The following is an 18,829-nucleotide window of genomic DNA, read 5'->3' on the forward strand; positions in this document are numbered from 1 at the left end:
GTTAATACTGTTTCTGAAGTGAGGACTTCCCTACATGAAAACATCAACAAATTCTTCTAGTCATTACAGAGTGATGCAAGGCCATAATATAGCTTTCCTTCCTTGATTTATTAGGACATCTAGTACTTGGAAAAATGTTTATACGTTAGCTCTGAAAGGTCAGCAAAACTTAGGCAGAACTTTGCCACTTATACATAAAAACACCATGAAAAATGTTTTTCTTCTGCTGATTACATGCTGTAGAAGGGATTATTTGGTTGCAAGTTACCTTCAGAAATAATAAAGCCTTTTATATGAGATGAGAACCTTTATCATAAACAGGCCCCATCATCTCCACCCCTGAATAAAATTACACCCATTATCTCCAGCTAGTGATGAAAGTCAGAAACACAGCTATGGGCAAGGTGAGCAGCACAGTTTCATGAACAGAAAGAAATGAGTATACTGCAAGCTGATGGGGCCCCAGCAGCAAAACCAGCATTGGATAAATGGCTACAACTTAGACATCCATCACTGTGCTCATGTCACAAAAGCAGAAGAGATCTGATCACAGTATCAGATTAAATCCAGTGGTAAATTAAGTCCAGGACATGCCTACGGGGGCACTCCTTTGTAAGATGTCCAGTGCCTTTTCCCAAGCTGCTACAGTCTCCATTTCAGCTTTTTCTTATGCCTGCTCATTGCAACAATGTGTTTGTTAACTGAATAACTTTCTGCTCTAAAGACTAAACCTTTTTGAATCTACCTACTGTAATATATACAAGCATACACATGGCTCTTTCCTGATGTTCTGAGCAAAAGACATCTAAGGTCTGGTGGACTGTACTTCAACTCTTATGTTTTCTGCTGCTTCTGCCTTCTCCTCTTTCCCTTCTACTTCTTTTCTCCCCTCTCCTCTTTACCTTTCCTGAATCCCTGCAGTGGCCTCTTTCTGCCCCTGGGCTCCTGCTGCTGCCTCACGCCCCTCTCCTCTTACCAGTCCAGGCAATTTCAGCTACAGCTGACGTGAGGAAGGTAAGGCAGAGGTTACTGGCTCATGTCTAATGTTAATGTTCTTCAGTACATAGGCTCAGTTATTTTAAAATAACATAAGAGGGACAACTGAGTGAATAAAAAGCATAATATTTACTCAAAAAATTTAATTCAGATACCTAAGAAGAAATATTTTCTTTTTGCTCCAGGTTTTTATTCCTCTAAAGAGTTTCTTTTTATTGTATATTTCTGCCTTTCCATGCAGGAACAGAAAGCATTTATTAACCACATATATAGGAAGTACATGCAAATTGCTAAACACTGAAAAAATCACATCAACTTTTGCCCTTATAAATTAAAAAATTCTGCAATACATTACAAGACGTAGTAGAGATGCTACTGCCGAAACACTAATTATCAGATATCTTTTCTGCAACTGCACAGAAGAACACAAAGTGGTATCTCCTTGTTCACTCAGGGTTGACTTTTAATTCATTGATTGACGGTTTGTCATATGAAACTTGATTGTACAGTCTCACTCTATGCTTTCAGTGCATCAGCTGAGATGAGCCATTCAATTGATGTGTAACACCACACGCACTTTTAGTGCCCCAGTGACTTCTCCTGGGAATCAAATGGAGTTACTGCAATTTAATCCTGGATAATGCAGATTCAGGTTTCAGGGGTGCAGGGGAGGTATGATGTGCATGTTTAGGAAAACATTGGCTCTGTATATACTAGGGGGGGTTTCTGTTGGCATACCTCCATCCAATTCTATACAACGGAGTTATTTTGTCAGTAGTCAGCAATGTACTGATAAGGAATATTAGTTTCTTTACATTAGCATAACTGCACATACAGCTGAGTGTCAAAAATTATGAATCCTAAATTGTGAAGTCTTTTTAAAGAATACTGAGGTCACAAGATGTAAAGAAGAGACTTTGACAGTGCTATGCTGGGTAATGAAATAGCTAGCAACTTTTATGCTTACTTTTGGGCTAACTGGTTTTGTTTCATCTTCACATACAACCCATTTGGTAAAGTGAGGAACAGGATACAACTGATACCAGCTGCCTGCTTACAGAGGAAGGTGAGCTCTGCATGAGTTGACAGTTCATATCATAAAAGTTTGTGATTTTTGGCTTTTTTTGCATAAAGAATTGCTAAGAGGCATTCTAAGATATAACTATTTTATTCTAATGAAAGGGTCAATTTTGGAGCACAAGAAGTAGTAAATTTTACAGCACATTCCACATCACCAAAACACACAGTACCAGAAAGAAATTACAGCACCTGCTAACTGAATCACTATTGTAAAGCAATATGGAAAGCATGGATGAAAAACACTATTTCTAGCATGAGATACCAAGTGTTATAACCATGGTTTACTGCAAGCTGGCAACAACACGAAATACTCTGGCAGATTCTTGTCTAGAGTCAGAAAATTTTGCAAGAAACTCTCTGTGACCCTGAACTTTATACTCTCTGGGGCACTCGTATATTTCTCGACCTGAGTGTATCCCAGAAGTCAAACTCCTAGGGATTTATTGTCTTGTGCCTCAAATAACATTGTGCCCTGCCCTCCAGCTGTACTTTTGCAGTCAAATATTTTCATTTTTTCACTAGATAGTCTTGTGTTTATCTGCTTAAATTTATAGTCACTTGAAGTAACCAAATTTAGAATTCACTTTAGTATCCCTTAACATATTTACTGCTTTTTTTATCAGCTTTGGAGCTTTTGGCAAACTCGGGCTTTAGCGCTTTCAAACTGGACCATATGCTGTCATTTGGTTTTTTAAAACAGAACTACCCATCCATCGTTAAGGATCAGCTTACAAGTAATTGCCTCCCTTTTCTTTTTTATTCCTCCTCTAGGCCATGTCAGCCTATGTTTGTCACTGGGCACCACGTGTGTACCTTATACAAAATCAAAGATGAGTATGCACATCCAATCCAGGAGGAGAGGAAAATATCCTAGTGCCTGGATGAGTTTGTATTGTGGGTTTTAGAGCAATTTCCCTAACCCTAATATAAAAGATTTTTTAAAGTTTCAGCCAATTTGTCTCGAGAATGCACTGAAAGAAACTGTCCTATTTCCAGCATTATACAAGTTAATGAATGTACAGGGGATTGGGGACATGTATTTTCTAGATTTTGATTTTGATTTTAATCACTGAATTTATTAAAAGAGTCCATTGGTATGCTGGTTTTCATTTTGTTTTTGGGTTTAGTTCTGTTTGGTTTTTGTTTTTGTTTGGATTTTTGCATTGTTTATTGTTTTACTGGCTTGATATTGGCTCAAACTAACTAACTTCCAATGTACACCTGTAAAGCAGACCTTTTTTTTCCCATATCAGTGAACTGTTTTGGCTAAATACAGACTCACATTTCAATTCCCCCAAGTTGCTTCTTTGAAACTAGTCATCTATAAATTTGCTCCTCAAAATACATGGCATACAAAATAGAAGGTGTTACCTTCACATCAGCTGCACTTAAGCCATGAAAGTTTCTGAAACCATCGTGGCTAAAAATTCTCTCTTGGTTTCCAAATATACAAGTAAAATATACTGGGGGTGAGGGGGAGGGAAAGCAGCTTCAAGTTTAATATCTTCTATACATGCCAGTTAATCTAGTGGAATGGTAACATAGCTGGGTCTTAGCCAGGAACCCCTATTAACTCAGATTCTTGCGTACACTTAATAAATACATTTTACCATTTGATTACATGAGATTACTGTTGCATCATTTATCTTGTTCATAATATTAGATAAAATCATACCTGATATATTTGAATGATCTTTCTCTGCCTCCTAAGAAGGGGTGTTGTTTGTTACCCATAAGCTTTGAGGCTTTGTAAGCATTAATTTTTACAACATCCAAGAGCTTTCATGGGAAAACAATCTGTTTGCTAAGCTTTGTCATGCTCTTCTTGAAAGAAAAGGATGGAAAATACTTCTGAAGTCAGTTCTTTATCACAAACCTGAGACATTAGGAATACTCTACTACCAATATGCAGACTGCAGCTGCAGTAAGACACCACCACAGCTTTTGTAAAGTAATGCCTGGTCAAGATAAGAACTTGACTGAGAACAATATAGCACAGCTTTCCTATGAATAAGAAATACCCAGGTGCAGTCATGCTGAGTGTCACAGAGCACGGAAGCAATACTGAGGCTTAGGGCATCCATATTTCTTGCTGGGAATTCTCAGTTCTGAGAAGTGCCAGCCTTATTGTGCATGAATATACACAGCCATGCACAGTAAATCCTGTACTTGCAGGTCACATTTAGGAATTCAGTGCATGCAGCAACTGTGGGATCAATTCAATAGGCCTAATGTTTTCTAAATATAAGGGGTGTTTTACCTGCATTCTCTGTAGAACTCTGTCTGTGGTTGTCAGTACAAACACTCATGACAATGCACAGAAGCATTGATTTTGGACTGTATGCTAAATTTTTAGCAACCTCATTTGCAAGAATATTAAAGAAAAATAAACATACATTTTTATACTTCACTGCTTCTGTTTCAGCTGTGTATAGGTGGGTCCTGAAACTGATGTGTAATTTCAAGTTAGACAATAAAGGAGGTTTTGACCTTGATTCAAGAAGTGAATACTGACCAAATAAATGCATGTGGCAGCATCAGTTCGAACAATTTTGATCTTTCTGTTACAAGGTATTAGTAAAAGTCCTTTCATCTGCAAAAGAGAAGTAGATGAGATAGAAAACAGAAAGAAAAGACACACCATTATTGATGAAATCAATATATTATGAGCATGGGGTTGCACTGTAAAATGTTTAGTTTAACTCTTGGCCCAAGGAAGACAAAAGGTGTTAGGCCTGAAGCCCCTTTATCATGGATATGGTGGTTTTTTCTGTGCAAATAGCAGAGATATGTGTTAAGACTTCACCTCACTTAAGCGTACAGTAAAGACAAAAGTACTACAGAAATTTTCGTTTCCACTCTCCCACATGGTTACTCCATTGGTCCTCTAAAACAGTTTCCTGAATGCTTTTTAAAATATTGTATGAGTTTTCCAGAAAATTTCTGAAGCTCCAATATAGGATTTCATGTCACCAGGAATGTTATTCTTTAAGATCCATTTTGATGTTGTTCAGTGTTCTAGCATATGTGTTTAATTAGGATCATGTACAACTTGGGCAGTTATAGGGGCCAGATTATGGTTTTGGGACCCCCTATCCCTGCTGGCCACACTCATATCCCACATCAAGTGCTGCACTTTTGCTGGTCTTCCCATGCACACACCTATCAGCTGCAGCTGCAGAACAGCTGGGCTGTCTGTGCTGGCTACCAGCTCAAGAAGATACAAGAAATAAAGAGGTATTTAGGGATTTCTCATAATTCAGCTCTTTTTTATGACTTGTGAAGGAAAGGACATTGAGTTTGATGTTCTGGTAGCTGTTGGATGAATTACTCTGTACCATATACTGAGAAGAGACAATCCTGATATATCCAGAAACAATTACAACTTATGCATAAGATTCTTATCTGGAGAAGTATATCCAACCTCTGCACATTTGTAGGATATTGTTAATAGCTACTTATTTGAAGACATTATTCTCTGTGATCTTAAATATGCAAAAAATTTTGAGCAGAAAAGCAGTGAATTAATTTCCTTTGGCTCTTTCAGCAAAAAGTAAAATGGGAGAAGTTTTTTACGAGATCTGAAGACAGTTCTGAAACACTGGATGTCACATTAGCCAAGCTATTTCTCATTCCCTCTATCCTTTATATGATCAGATAGATAGAAATTGCTATTCTAGTTTTGACCACTACCTTGAAAAACTCAAAGAAATACAGATGTGAAAGAGCTCCATTTGTTGTTTATAGTTCATTAGATTACAGAACTTTTGTTTATTTCAGAGAGCTTTCACAGAGAAAACCTCGACTGATACAGAACTAGTCAAGCTGTCCAACATACCCACTGGACATGGTTGGAAGAAAGAAGTGTACAGCACCTTAGTTAAACTTTCTACAAACATTTTAGAGCCAATAGAGGCTACTCAAAGATACACTGAAGCTAAAGTAAACAAGCTTAGGCCTAGAATCAGTAGCCTGTATGTATAGAACCAAGTTGATTTTTTGCTCACTCCACTTCAAGTCCTGTCTTAGAATTATAGAATCATTGTGGGTGGAAGGGACCTTGAAAGGCTGCACAGTCCAAGCTACTGCTCAAAGTTTAGTGAAAACTGAATCAGACTAGGTTGTCCAGACATCATGAAAAACTCCATGGACAGAGATCCTACAAACTTCTCTGATGACCTCTTTCAATGTGTAATTATCCTCATAGAATCTTAATATTTTAATTTAGTGGATCAAACTAGAGAATGAGAGCTTTATCTTCAGATTCTGCCTTGCTTACTTGCTAGAAACCAGAAGGAGTCTCTAAATAATAATGCAATTTGCATTGAACTTTTCAGTATTTCAGAAGAAATACTTATTCCAAGAAAGCTAACAGAGACTGCAAGCTGTTCCAACAACAGTGAAATGCCTAAGTCAGTGTCAATAAAACTGAGAACTGAATAGCTGTGCTACAAGTTCATGACTCCTAATAAAAATATTGCTTGATCCAAAGATGTCTTTGCTCTTTTCTGAGCTATGATAGCTGAAGTTGAGTGGGTCACATGGGAAGCTTAATAGGAACACACATATAATCTCAGAATTTTCTCTGACAGTTCAAGAGGAGATATTTGCAAAGACTTCCAGTAAAGATGCAATATTCCCTTTCTTGAAGACAGAATGAAAGGGAAAACTCATGCCTGTCTCTAGAATTTAGCATTGTACCTAGAAAAACCTGCTAAGTGTCTTCTTGCAGTGCATACTCTTACAGTTTTAAACTTAATTCCAATGTAATAGTGAGAAACCCCCAAAACATATTACCTAAGAAGAAACCTCAGGTACTGTGGGAAAAAAATCATTGCTGCTTGTTTAGCTGCTGCTTTGAATCCATGGTTCTTTTTCCTGATTGTGAACATCTTTACAGAAGGACTTGGTAGATACAGAAATACAAAAGCTCTTCAAGAGCTCATAGTTTTAGCCATAAACTGTGCTGACTTGAAGCACAAAACAGCATGCAAAACCAAGAGAGTAAGTTTGTTATGGTGTCTAACTTCACAGTTACCACAGGCTAAAGTCTATGCTTTTTCCCACCAAGACAAATCTGAAATAACTGCAATGACTTAAATACACTACAATAACAAGCTTCTCTAATCTACCTGTAATGTCCTATATAACTACTTATATTTCAAGCACTTGCTTAAAAACTGATTTGGTAAATATTTCTAAAAGCACTTAATATGCTACAATAATTCTACAAAGGAAATTCAAAAGCAGCTTTATCTTTGTCAGAGTAAAACTTTAAAAAAAGGCCAAGAGGTACTGGTTTCTGAATTTTCGTCAAGTTTTGCTATTGGTATCTTTGTCTTAACAACAGTGAAAAATCATCATCCTTTTTAACAAGCACAATCTTACCAGCTTTCTGTCACTCTCAGAATTCCTATTTTCTTTGAAATACACTAAAGAAATCAAACCCATCACTAAAAAACAGTGGCCTTGATACCGCTAGAGGTCACCCTAGGAATAAAATAAGTTCCCTGCATGCACAAGTACAGGGAACTTTTACAAAAAACACCACTGTTGTTTGACATTTGAACTACAAATGCATAGAAGAATATAACACACAGAAACATTGTGCATATCAAAATTATGATTTGCTAAGAGAAATCTTTCCCTTATTCTGAGGCTATTGCAAACTGAATACACTGCTCTTTGGCATACTTTAGCCTTTGGATGATTAGTAGTACTGGACACATGTTGCTTTATCTCCCACAAAAAAACCCAAACCAAACCAAACCAAACCAACCAACCAACCAAAAACCACAAAAAACCCCCATAGAAAAAAACAAACCAAAAAAACCCCTTAAAGTTCTGGACTTCAAAGAGATTATTTCTCTAAAGTGCTTTATTTAGCCCATACATAAGATATCATTTTTCAGCACCAAGAATGATGGTCTTGAAACAGGCCATCTATTATTCTCCATGGACTGTGCTGGATTTGTGTGGGAAAACACAAACTGCCAGTTTGGTCAGCTTCTGTCATTTTCTGATTGAAAACACTTGTGTCTCTTCATTTCATGGCATCAGTACAGATCAAGAATCTTCTGCTTCATATGAAAAATGTTAAATGTCATCTCAGTTACAAGATGTAAAGAAGTGAAAGAAACCAAGGCCATTTTATTTAAATATGGACTTATTTAAATAACAGATCAAGTCCGATGCAAAACAGCGGTTTGGAAGTGAGATGTGCTTTCCATTGACACAGATCACAGCAGATGAGTTCAAGACAGTTATAATGATTAGTCTAATTAATGTTATATATGTCTGTAAAACGCTGCAATGGTTGCAGAGAACTATCATACACTTATATACCAGATACAAACCCCAGTGGATCAACTTTTCTAGTGTCATGGGCCACATTGGAAGGTTCAAGGTCAGACTGGATGGCGCTGTGAGCAACTCGATTTAGTGAAAGATGTTCTCCCTGCCCATGGTTGGAAGGTTGGTCTGGATGACATTTAAACGTCCCTTCCAACCCAAATCATTCTGTGATTCTATGAGCTAACACTCTGGACAACTGGGAGCAGCAGTTCCCCATTCTAACTCTTCAGACATACAGAAATGTGTCAAACAACATATTTTCTTTCCATCAGGTATAGATGGGATATATGGTAGTGACAGCACCACAAGTACTGGAGGAATCGCTTCTTGAAATTCTTTCCTAACACTGGCTAGAATATTCCTGCAGGAGTACTCTGATACATTAATTATACAGCACTGTCTGTCCCTGCTTTATTCTGGTATTGATCATGTTCTTTTACTTCTAATCAAGGAAAGGTGAGTAAGCAGAATGAAACACGCTATAAAGAAACACCCATCACGACAAGAAAAAGGATATAAGCTCATACTAATACCTTTAGAACAGGTATCTAGCTTTGAAAATGTAGGAGAAGATGATATAGAAAAGGCTACAGAGGGTACAAAGATAAGGACAAACTTTTCTATTTTTACTTAAAACAAATGTGTTACAATTCCAAATATAAAAATAACATGCCAAAAGCCTTGCTCTCAGGCATTTACCATACTAAATCAAATGCTGGTATGCAATATCATGGATTCAAATATATCTGTTATTTCTGACTCACCTAGTCATTTTATTTTTTATGAAGAATGGGCTTTATCAAAGGAATTTTGCTTAAAAAAGAACTTTGGAAGAGCTCTTTGAATAATGGCAGAAATAAAGAATCTTATTTCTAAAACTCGAGTTACAAAACCAGGAAAAACAAATGGAGGTTTTGTTTGTTTTTTTGTTTTTAATAAAATATTGATAAAACTGCACCTTAATGCTGAAATCCATACAAAGGATGCAGATTCCTTACAAAGACCCACATTTCTCCTACTTTTTTTTCATTTCAAATAGCTGTACAGAGAAAGTGGAGCTAGATAGTAATTTAGTCTCAACAAACCTCCCCAGAAGCAGAAAGGTTTTTCCATCTTTTGATGTTTTCAGGAGAATTCCAAAAGAAAGGATTGCTACTAGCAAGAATTGCTACTAGCCCAGATTTCAAAACTTACACAAAAAGAGAAGGGAGTCTCATGGAAAACGTGAGGAAAAGAAAATTATTTGAAATGGAAAGCTGCAAAACTCCATTTAAACTAAACTGATAAATTACCCATAATTATCAGTGATGATCGGTGATCAGGTGCTGAAGATGCTGCACCACTGGTCGCAGACTAACATTCATGTTAATTTAGGAAACTTTTCAGACTGTACATAATGGATGATCCTTCTGTGCATGTCCCAATCTGCTTGAAGCTGACTGAACAGCCTGGGGGACTTGTAGATTTACTAAACATTTCTGCTGATATGGACAGATCAGTCAAGGGTATGTTCAAGGGTACTTCCTAACTTCCAGAGTTGACCCAACAGAGGCCTCTACTCAAGATGTAGTTGAATAGGCAAAACTGTGCAAGTCATAGCACAGTTACTTCTGTTATGGAAAGTAATTGTACAAAACACACCTTTGCTACATGGCTACATCCCCATAGAAGCATCCTCCCATTACAATACATCATAGGATTTCCTGTGTCATCAGGCAGGTCCAGCTTAGGATTCAGTCTCCCCCCAGTGCTGGCAAATAACGTTACACTAGCCTGCTTGCAGTCATGCTCTATCTATGCAAAACTGGAATAAGAAAATGGAGAATCAGGTCCTGTATTTTACAGAAATGCTAGTTAAAAGCATCTTAATATTTCACTAGAATCAAATAAAACCCCTACATTTCTTCTACAACACTGCAAACTGCAGGAAAAGCAATTTTTCCTTCCCTTTCCTCCTATCTTTTACACCCAGCAACATTCTCATGATGCAATTTTTTCACTCTGTGAATACTTAAGCAGTGTATACATTATTTTATTTTAAATCCTGCCTAAAAATGCAGTTTGTCATGAAAAAAGAATTTTAAATCCTGCCTGAAAATATTTTTAAGCATGTTACTCTGAAAGATCTCACTGAAGATAACTAAAAGAAGTTATTTGTATAATCAAGTATTTTTATAATTAATAAAGATGAAAGTCACCCTAAGAGTGAATCTTGCAATTTTGCACAAAATATTCAATGTTTCTGGTTCTGTACTGACAAACATGAAGTAATCCCTTGTCTCTGATGAAACCTCCCATCTATTTGTGTCCTTTGTGAACTTCCAGCATATGGTGTTTTAAAAAAGACAGCTAAGAGCAATGGGCTTAGTAGTGGAGTTTTCCTTCAATAAGAAATCCACATCTTAAGCACAGCCATGAGGGAAACAAATCTACACTGTTTAAAATCCAACTAGAATAGCTTCTTCAAGAGTTTTAACCATAAAATTTTTTAAGGAAAAAAAAAAGGCAGCTGGAAGATATTAACTTGGTTTCTAATTGAAACAATGGTGTGTTTTATTTCATGTTGGGATTTCAACAGACTCTTAATTAGAACTTTTACCACGCAGTTTTCAGTAAAAGTATCTTGATGACATTCTGGTTGTCGAGACGTTCCTGGGAGACTTGACACCTGTTACTCCTTGGAAGAACATTCACTCAAAAAGACAGGCAGGCAAATAATACTCCCCAACTCATAGAATAAATATTAAGTCTAAATAACCAGAGTATTTAAAAGAATAATGAAAATACTGAAAAATAATTTGTGCAGTCCAGACTTTGTGATGATAGGCAGACAGCAGTGCTTAAAACAAAAGGCAAAAACGCATGGGTTGCCTGCTGCATTTTAGAATACTAATAGAATATTTACAATGTAAATGTATAGCTGGTAAAGTCACTACTATGGCATTTCGTAAGGACATGAAAAATTATGCTTACCTATGTTATGAAAAACAGGGAGGGGAGGGGAGGGGGGGGGTGGGTTGGGTGTGTTGGGATTTGCGTTCTCGTTCTTGTCGTTCAGTCGGGTGCTTTTTAAATACTGTCAGGTATGGGACACTGATCACCTATCTAGGAAGCCTGTTCTTGGTAAAGAAACTTTTCCTAATATCAGATCTGAACTTTCTCTGATGCAGCTTTGAACCATTCCCATGTGTCCTGTTACTGGATACCAGGGAGATCAGCAGCTCCTTCATTTCCCCTTCTCATACTGATCAAAATAACTTGAGTTTAACTCCTAGGCTTTATTGACATGGACAACATTAATTTTCAGTGCTGATTATCAAAATAAAAAGGGATAGAGGTATAAAATAATAACATCATCAACAAAGCTTGAGATGCATGGGTAAATTAGAGAAATTATTTTTTTTTCTGCAGTAACTTAGTTGCCTGACTTTTGGGATTAAGAAAGTCCCTCAATTTTCTCCCTCTTACTAAGAGACAAATAATGTTCTCTGTATTATGTAGACACAGAAATAAATGCATCAACTGCAATCTGGTCTGAGTTAGCTCCATCTTTTATGTGAAGAAGGTCTATGAAGGCACATTTTGGGATTCTTTTATGGATTTAAATGAAGAGGGATCTAAACTGTTATTGCAAGAGCAGTTTTCTGTCAAATTTTAGATGAAGTTTATTGTCCCAGAAGTGGAATTCTCATATGAACACTCCTAGGCTGTTTCAGTACAAAGTCAGCAGAGTCAGCTTTAAGCATCTTAAAACAAATTTGGATGACTTTACACTTATATGAACAACTTACATAGACACTTTTAGCTTCACAGCTGTGTCAACAGAAACCGTAAGAAATGACTTCTCAACTCCTATAACTAGATGCAAGAGAAATGACCTGTGTATGCCTTCAGCCCCTCTCAGAACGAGAAAAATTAAAAAGGATGTTAGACAGACTGTGGCAACACGGCTACTAGCTCAGTCTCAGGACATACCAATGTCTATTAATGGGAATTCAAACTAGACTCATCAGAAACCAAACTCCAAAACCTATAAGAATTTTGTATTATTTTTCTCATCACATATAAAATAAGATGCCTTTAGAGTCAAATTTCAGGCAAAGTTCACAGAGTCCATGTTCTTTATGGCATGGATATTGCAAAAATACTGTGGCAAAAACTGTCATAGAAAATACAACCTGCCTCATAAGCAGATTCATCCTATCTACACCTGAAATGTTATCGTCTTACCTAGAGCTGCTCTCTGAATGTGCCTCTGGGTTATCTCTCCCTTCAGACAGTCTGTAAAGGACACAAAATGCAAATAGTTAGAATTCAAAATGTCAAAAATCAATGAAGTCATTGCTTTCCCATCATTTGAAATTCCCTGTGCTGCTGGCCAATTTTAGTTTTTTTTTTTTTTGTGACCCATGGGACAGGAATTTTTCTGAGTTTTGTCCTCTCTACTGCAAGTAAACAAGTAGGCACAATGCGACTCTACATATCCTAAGATTTAACTTTGTCCAGTAAGAAAAACTAAAAATGAGGCTCTTTACTGTCAAGCACTTTCACAGGATAATGATCTGATGTTGCTAGATACAAAAGAAATCCAAGTGAGACTAAAAGACATAGAGAATCCCAAGTATTTTTTCAAACAGACTTACAGGCGCTAACGGTGGAAAGGAGATATTAGGTCACTAGTCTGCATCTTTGCCAGTGAAAAATTGGTCCCCTACAGTCCATTTGTCCTGTTTGTCTAGCCCAGTTTTAAATATCTCACGTGCTAGAGCTTCTGCAAATTCTACTAGTGTCCTGGTTCCAGCCAGGACAGGGTTAATTTTTGCAGTAGCTGCGAGGGGGCATGGCTAGGACACATAGGTTATTCTATACCACCTCATGTCCTTGCTGGGATGGTGTGAAAGGGACTCTATTCCAGGTAGAAGGGGTTCTTTCCAGTTGAGAAAACATGGTAGAGGGAACCATCCAGTATTGCCTGTTACCATGAATCCTTTCCTTTCTTGTATGCTGTTATTAGTAGTGTTGCTGTTAGTGTTCATTTTCTTATTTCATTGCTGTTTCCAGTAAATTGTCCTCATCTCAACCTGTGATCTTTGCCTTTTGTGCCTCCAATTCTCCTCTCACCTGCCGCAGTGGGGAAGGGGGAGAAAGCAGGGGAGTGAGAGAAAGAGCGGTGTGTGGTTTGGAGAGTCTTGGTGGGGGCACTAAATTGGGGAGTACAGTTCCTAAACCACAACAACTACTCAGCATAAGTCACAGTGTAGAGGTCGTTGATTTTCAACCAAAAATTAACTAAAATTTCATTATCTCATTATTTCTAACTAGGCTTCCATGCCCCATATAATTCACCTTTACCCTTCTTTTATCAATTTTCACCCTATTCTATGATATTGTTGCAATTTACCAATTATTCCAAACCATAATTAAATTACGACATGGGAAGCCACTATTCAGAGACATTAATGAAAACAATAAAGGAAAAACATAATGCTCAATGCACAATTTCAGCAGTGCGTGTGTTCTGAGGAGGATGGAATTATGCCTTTCAAGTTTTCAAATTAAAACCATTTCTAAGCAGAGACTTGTTCATAATCTTTACTAAGCTGTACATCTGGATACGAGGGAAAGAAAAAAAGTCCGCAGGATTCACTTTTTTTTCCCCCAGACCTCTGATTATCTATTATCATATTATCATATTAGCATGTATTCTGAATTAAAAATATCCTTTTGCTTACAAGTGAAGACCTACAGAATAAACTAATCAGAGCAAATTAACTCATTAACAGTTGTCAAATGCTTAAACAGAGAATGTAAAAAAACATTTAGAATTCACAGGTCATGAGAATTAGACTGCTCTGTGAGCACAAAAGAACCATGACAAATTAAACTTTTTTGGGAATTATGAAAATAATTGTAAAGTATTTAGTAGCATTGTAGAAATGATATTGTATGCAATACATTACAGTGTAACAGTAAAGTTTTGCTGTTTTGAATATTTATAGAGAAACAAACAAACCAAAGCACCCTACCTACTCCTTGACTATAAAATAGATATTGCAGAGTTGTATTTTCCTGCAGAGGAAGTTTTATTCTTTTTAGTTATTTTTACTTAAACCAATGAATTCTTCTGTACTTAAAGTTAGCTGTAAAATTAAGAAAAGCCTTCAGCTACTGAGAAAGAGATTAAGTGAAATAACTAACCTCATCTACCCCTGCTATAACAAACAAATAAATCCTCCACCTAAATCCCCTTAATAATTTTTACCAATAAAAGCAGTGTTAAATGATCAATGCTCACCATATTTGTGCTTTGAAAGCTTTATCAAGCAACTCAGTTGATGTCAATACTCAGTACAGTGTGATTAAATGTGCTATTTATTCCCTCAAATTGCTTTTTGCTACTCTGGATATTTAGATCCTTGTATTCTATTGCACTGTATCACACAGCGTGATGTTACTCAATATTGAGCCACGAGACAGTCATGAAACAATTTGTAGTAATCTTGAGATTCATCTCAATGGATTACCATTAACTGAGGTGCCTCAGAAAGCTATCTATATATTTATCTTCATGTAAGAGCTTATAAACTCTCTTTCTTATGCACTGTGAGCTGCAAAAGGCAGCTCCCATTGTCATACGATAAAAATGGTTGTAGTAGTGAGAATATGCTGTTCATCAAGAGCCAACTGAAAAAAAGGGTGACATACAGTTCTCAATCCTGTCAATATATGGTGTTATTTCTCCTTCTTTAACCTTGCTAGAAACAGATCATCAGCAATCTAAATGTTTTGCATGTCAAGTGGCAATGAGGTCAACTGAAAAAAGCAAGGCAAACAAGTCAATGAAAGTAAGATCGAACAGATAGATAACAGTTTGCCATCAGTACAAATATGTGGAAACACAAGAACATGGGGACTGTTTTTAAATGATTATAGCCAAGAGGCTTGACTTTTAATTATGTAGAATTCACTTTCAACACAGCTGGGATAGAAACCACAGAGGCTGCAAAAGTTCTGCTTCTGTTGCAAGCTTTCTCAGATCAGTCAGCAGTGTGAAACTGTCCCAAATGCTCCTCTCCCCTTTCATTCTAGCCTTTGTACACTACTGCTCCATCCATGACATGGACCATGATGTTGCAAGAAACCTTGTCCTTCAATTTGGCAGCTTTGTGAAAGAATGAGAAGCTGGAACCAGACCACCTGTAGTCAGAGAGGAACCAAAGAAAACTTCTCTTTTGGCCAGAAAAATAAAAATCCAGTGTCAGCACTCTTCTAGCAAGAGTTTTTATTCTTTAAATAGAAACAGAAAGGTGACAGTTTTCCGATTCACATAGTCCAAACTGCCTTTTCAAGGCAGCAAAAACTGAACTTCATTTTGTAGAAAACTTCCTGAGGAGAAACTGTAATTGTAATGGGAAAAGTAGCCCAAAAAGGAATTCTGATTCCGAGGACATGGTGGTGTCATGAGGCACCTGACTATAATTCCATACCAAGACTTAGCCAGATATTATTTAATCTTTCAATTTGTTTTAATCCAATTTGAAATCTGACAGTTTATGTAGATTTAATTTGGAAAAAATTGGTTTTCACGTAGAAACTCTTATTTTTGACATAACCTTAAGATTCTCTGTGCATGTTTTTCATTAAAGTAATCTTGTTTTGTTTTCAGGATAAATACTTGTGGGGGAGAACGAATGTTTCTGAACTGTTCTACTTTTCTGCCTCTGAGAACATTAATGCAAGGCTTGAAGTTCATAAGTGACAGAAGTAGGGGGTGATTCCAGTACTGTTGCCTGCACAGATCTTCCCATATAAACAAATGGAAGACTTCAGTCTTTAGTACTGCCAGTTCTGCAATCTTCATAAACACAAATATTTACCCAAAGAAATATGAAGAATCACATTCTCATTAAAATACCCATGTCTTCTGATTCCAACAGTATAAAGTTGTGGACAAGGTAGTGCTTAAATGTGGTTTGCAAAAATTGAATTTAAGACTTGGAGAACATCTCTCAACATATGGCTAATTATGTTTTCTGAAGTTTCACCAAACAAGAAGTTAAAAATAGGTCTATAGCTGATACCAAATTTTTTCCAGTGCAGTCATTCTTCATTTGGAGATAACGGTCCCAAGAAAATGTTGAATGCTGCAACTCTACATGTTTTGGCAAAAAAGTAGTTTTGGGGAATTTAAGAATTCACTCAGCATGCAGCCAGCTGTCATTAAGGTTGTGATAAATCTATTGTTTTTGGCCTGTGTTTCTGGACACATGTACCATCCTGAGGTATGGAAAAGAGATGAACTGGTAACACAGAAATTCAGCTTTGTGACAGGAGACAAAAGCAAGAAGGGAAACAGAGAACACTAGAAAAATGGACTAGAGAAATCTAATTAAGACTGATGTAAAGCAGAAGAAACTATCCCATACGGTGACTAAATATGAATATATAACTTGAATAATATGGCTTTAACTTCTTGTCTTTGTGTTGTTTCAGACTGTTTCAAGGATCTGAAATTATCTTCCAAATTATTACAGACAATGAATGCTTTGGCCATACTGCATATGCTTCAATTGAAAAATGAGTATATTACAATTAAGAAAACAGTGATTTAAAAAAGTATTTTCATTTTGTTTGAGTCCGTATGACAGGTTTTAAAACTACTCTTACATTTTATCAGATCCTCCATATAATACTATTATAATGTTTCAAAGGCTGCTAACTTAAAAGATAGAAGTGCTGGTCAAGTAAAGAGTACACATACAACCTTAACTCCCTTTGAGAGTATTTGTTGCTACTGGTATGGATAGACCTTTAACTTGGCACAGGGTCTCTTCTGACTCAGTAATTGACAGGCTAAAGCCTTTGTCAATAACTCTTTATCTCCTGTTATTTTTTAGTATTTTTCTATTATTTTACATTTTCCAAGCCTGTGTTTATCCTAATTAGTCCTTCCATCCTGGAGATCCTGAAATCTTCACACCTCATCTAGGATGCTGTATCTCCTTCTTTCTTCATCGTGAAATCGTTTTTGATGTTACATAAAATATTAAGCTGAAAAACCTCTTATGCATCCAGGGAACCTCTAATTCCTGGAATTCACCCTCCAGGAAATTTTGGGTCCCTAACTGAGCTATATGGTAGTAGTTGTTTCTTTTTTTTTTTTCTGTTTCTTTCCCCCAATCCTGCCAGAGGGGAATGAGCAAGTGGCTATGTGATGCTTAGTTGCCAGCTGGGGTTAAACCATTGCAGGAAATATGCGAGGGTTTTGTTTGTAATGCAATGCCCCTACATTTGCAGTTGGACCCAGCTATGAAGACCTAATTAAGACTCTGGATCTATTAAATCTGATTCATAAAGTTGAGTGCCTCCACTTGAATCAGATAAGAAGTCCTGCTGAATGAGCACAAATTAAAGCTACATATTCAGCAAATCAGCACTGAAGCAGGCTTTTACAAAGAGGGTAGTAGTCACATAAATTCCATGAGCTTTGTAGAGGTATATTTTTAACTGCATTTGAGGTCAGAGTTGTAACAGCTTACGAAGTGTTCCTGAAAGTAGGGGACATTGAACCCAAATGGAGATATTCAAGTGGAATAATTTCTCAAATGAAGAATATCAAACACATACAGTTATTGCAAATCTTACCAGATGTGGTAGATACTTTTTAAAATCTGATGCTGAAATTGTATGAGAACACAGTCTATGACAAAAAGTATCTGATAAGAAAAATCATGGAATTAAATAAAAAAGATTCTGTTCTAACTCAAAATCCTGCAGCATTAAGAGCAGATAAACCATTCAGCTTTTCTCTGACCCAGAGGAACATTTGGGAAAAAATTCTTACTATTTTTCAAACTTAGTTCTTCTCCGATAGCAAAAACGTTGGCTCAGTTGGCTCTCTTAGGACAACATGTAGAGGCAAAGTAGTCTGCATTAGCAGCACTATTTCTGACGAAAATGCTTTATTTTGGGATACGTGGTTGGCCAAATCCCCACGTGATCTGACAGCTCCTCATTTTCAGAAAGCCCTTGGTGGTATAAGGGGAGAAAACACAGTGTTGCAGCACTCAGGGCCTCCTGACTATAGCACATGCATTTTTAAAGGTATAAAATACAACTCTTATCAGCATCAAAAATAAATTAATGACAATATGTGAGGTAACATATTGTTAAGCATGACCTGCTGCAGCAGATTTCTGCCTTTTGTTCACTGAAGAAACATCTCCAGTGGTTTAAGATTTTACTGGCTCTCCTTTCTCCTTTTTCCTCTCCCTTCCCTTCATCCCAAAGTTTGCTGTCAAAGGTCACTGCCCCACAGCAGAGGGGGTAGAAGTAAATGTCTGCCTGTGTTCTGCTTGCTCTAGCACAGTTTGGCACCTCAGCACAAGCATATAAGCAA

The 18,829-nt window shown here is 36.9% G+C and overlaps 1 protein-coding gene across 2 annotated transcripts in view; it reads right to left on the reverse strand.

Annotated features, from left to right (window-relative positions):
* The window catches only part of KIF6 (kinesin family member 6), a 158,308-nt gene that overhangs the window by 19,554 nt on the left and 119,925 nt on the right, over positions 1–18,829 (reverse strand). For both annotated transcript variants that reach the window (XM_039385334.1, XM_039385333.1), the window contains exon 16: positions 12,661–12,711. In XM_039385334.1, coding sequence (XP_039241268.1) covers positions 12,661–12,711 — 51 coding nt within the window. The remainder of the gene's footprint in view (positions 1–12,660; positions 12,712–18,829) is intronic.

This window comes from Pipra filicauda, unplaced genomic scaffold (genome assembly GCF_003945595.2).
Source record: "Pipra filicauda isolate LSUMZ 115617 unplaced genomic scaffold, ASM394559v2 scaffold405_size854913_pilon, whole genome shotgun sequence".
In the NCBI taxonomy this organism is placed as follows: Eukaryota; Metazoa; Chordata; class Aves; order Passeriformes; family Pipridae; genus Pipra; species Pipra filicauda.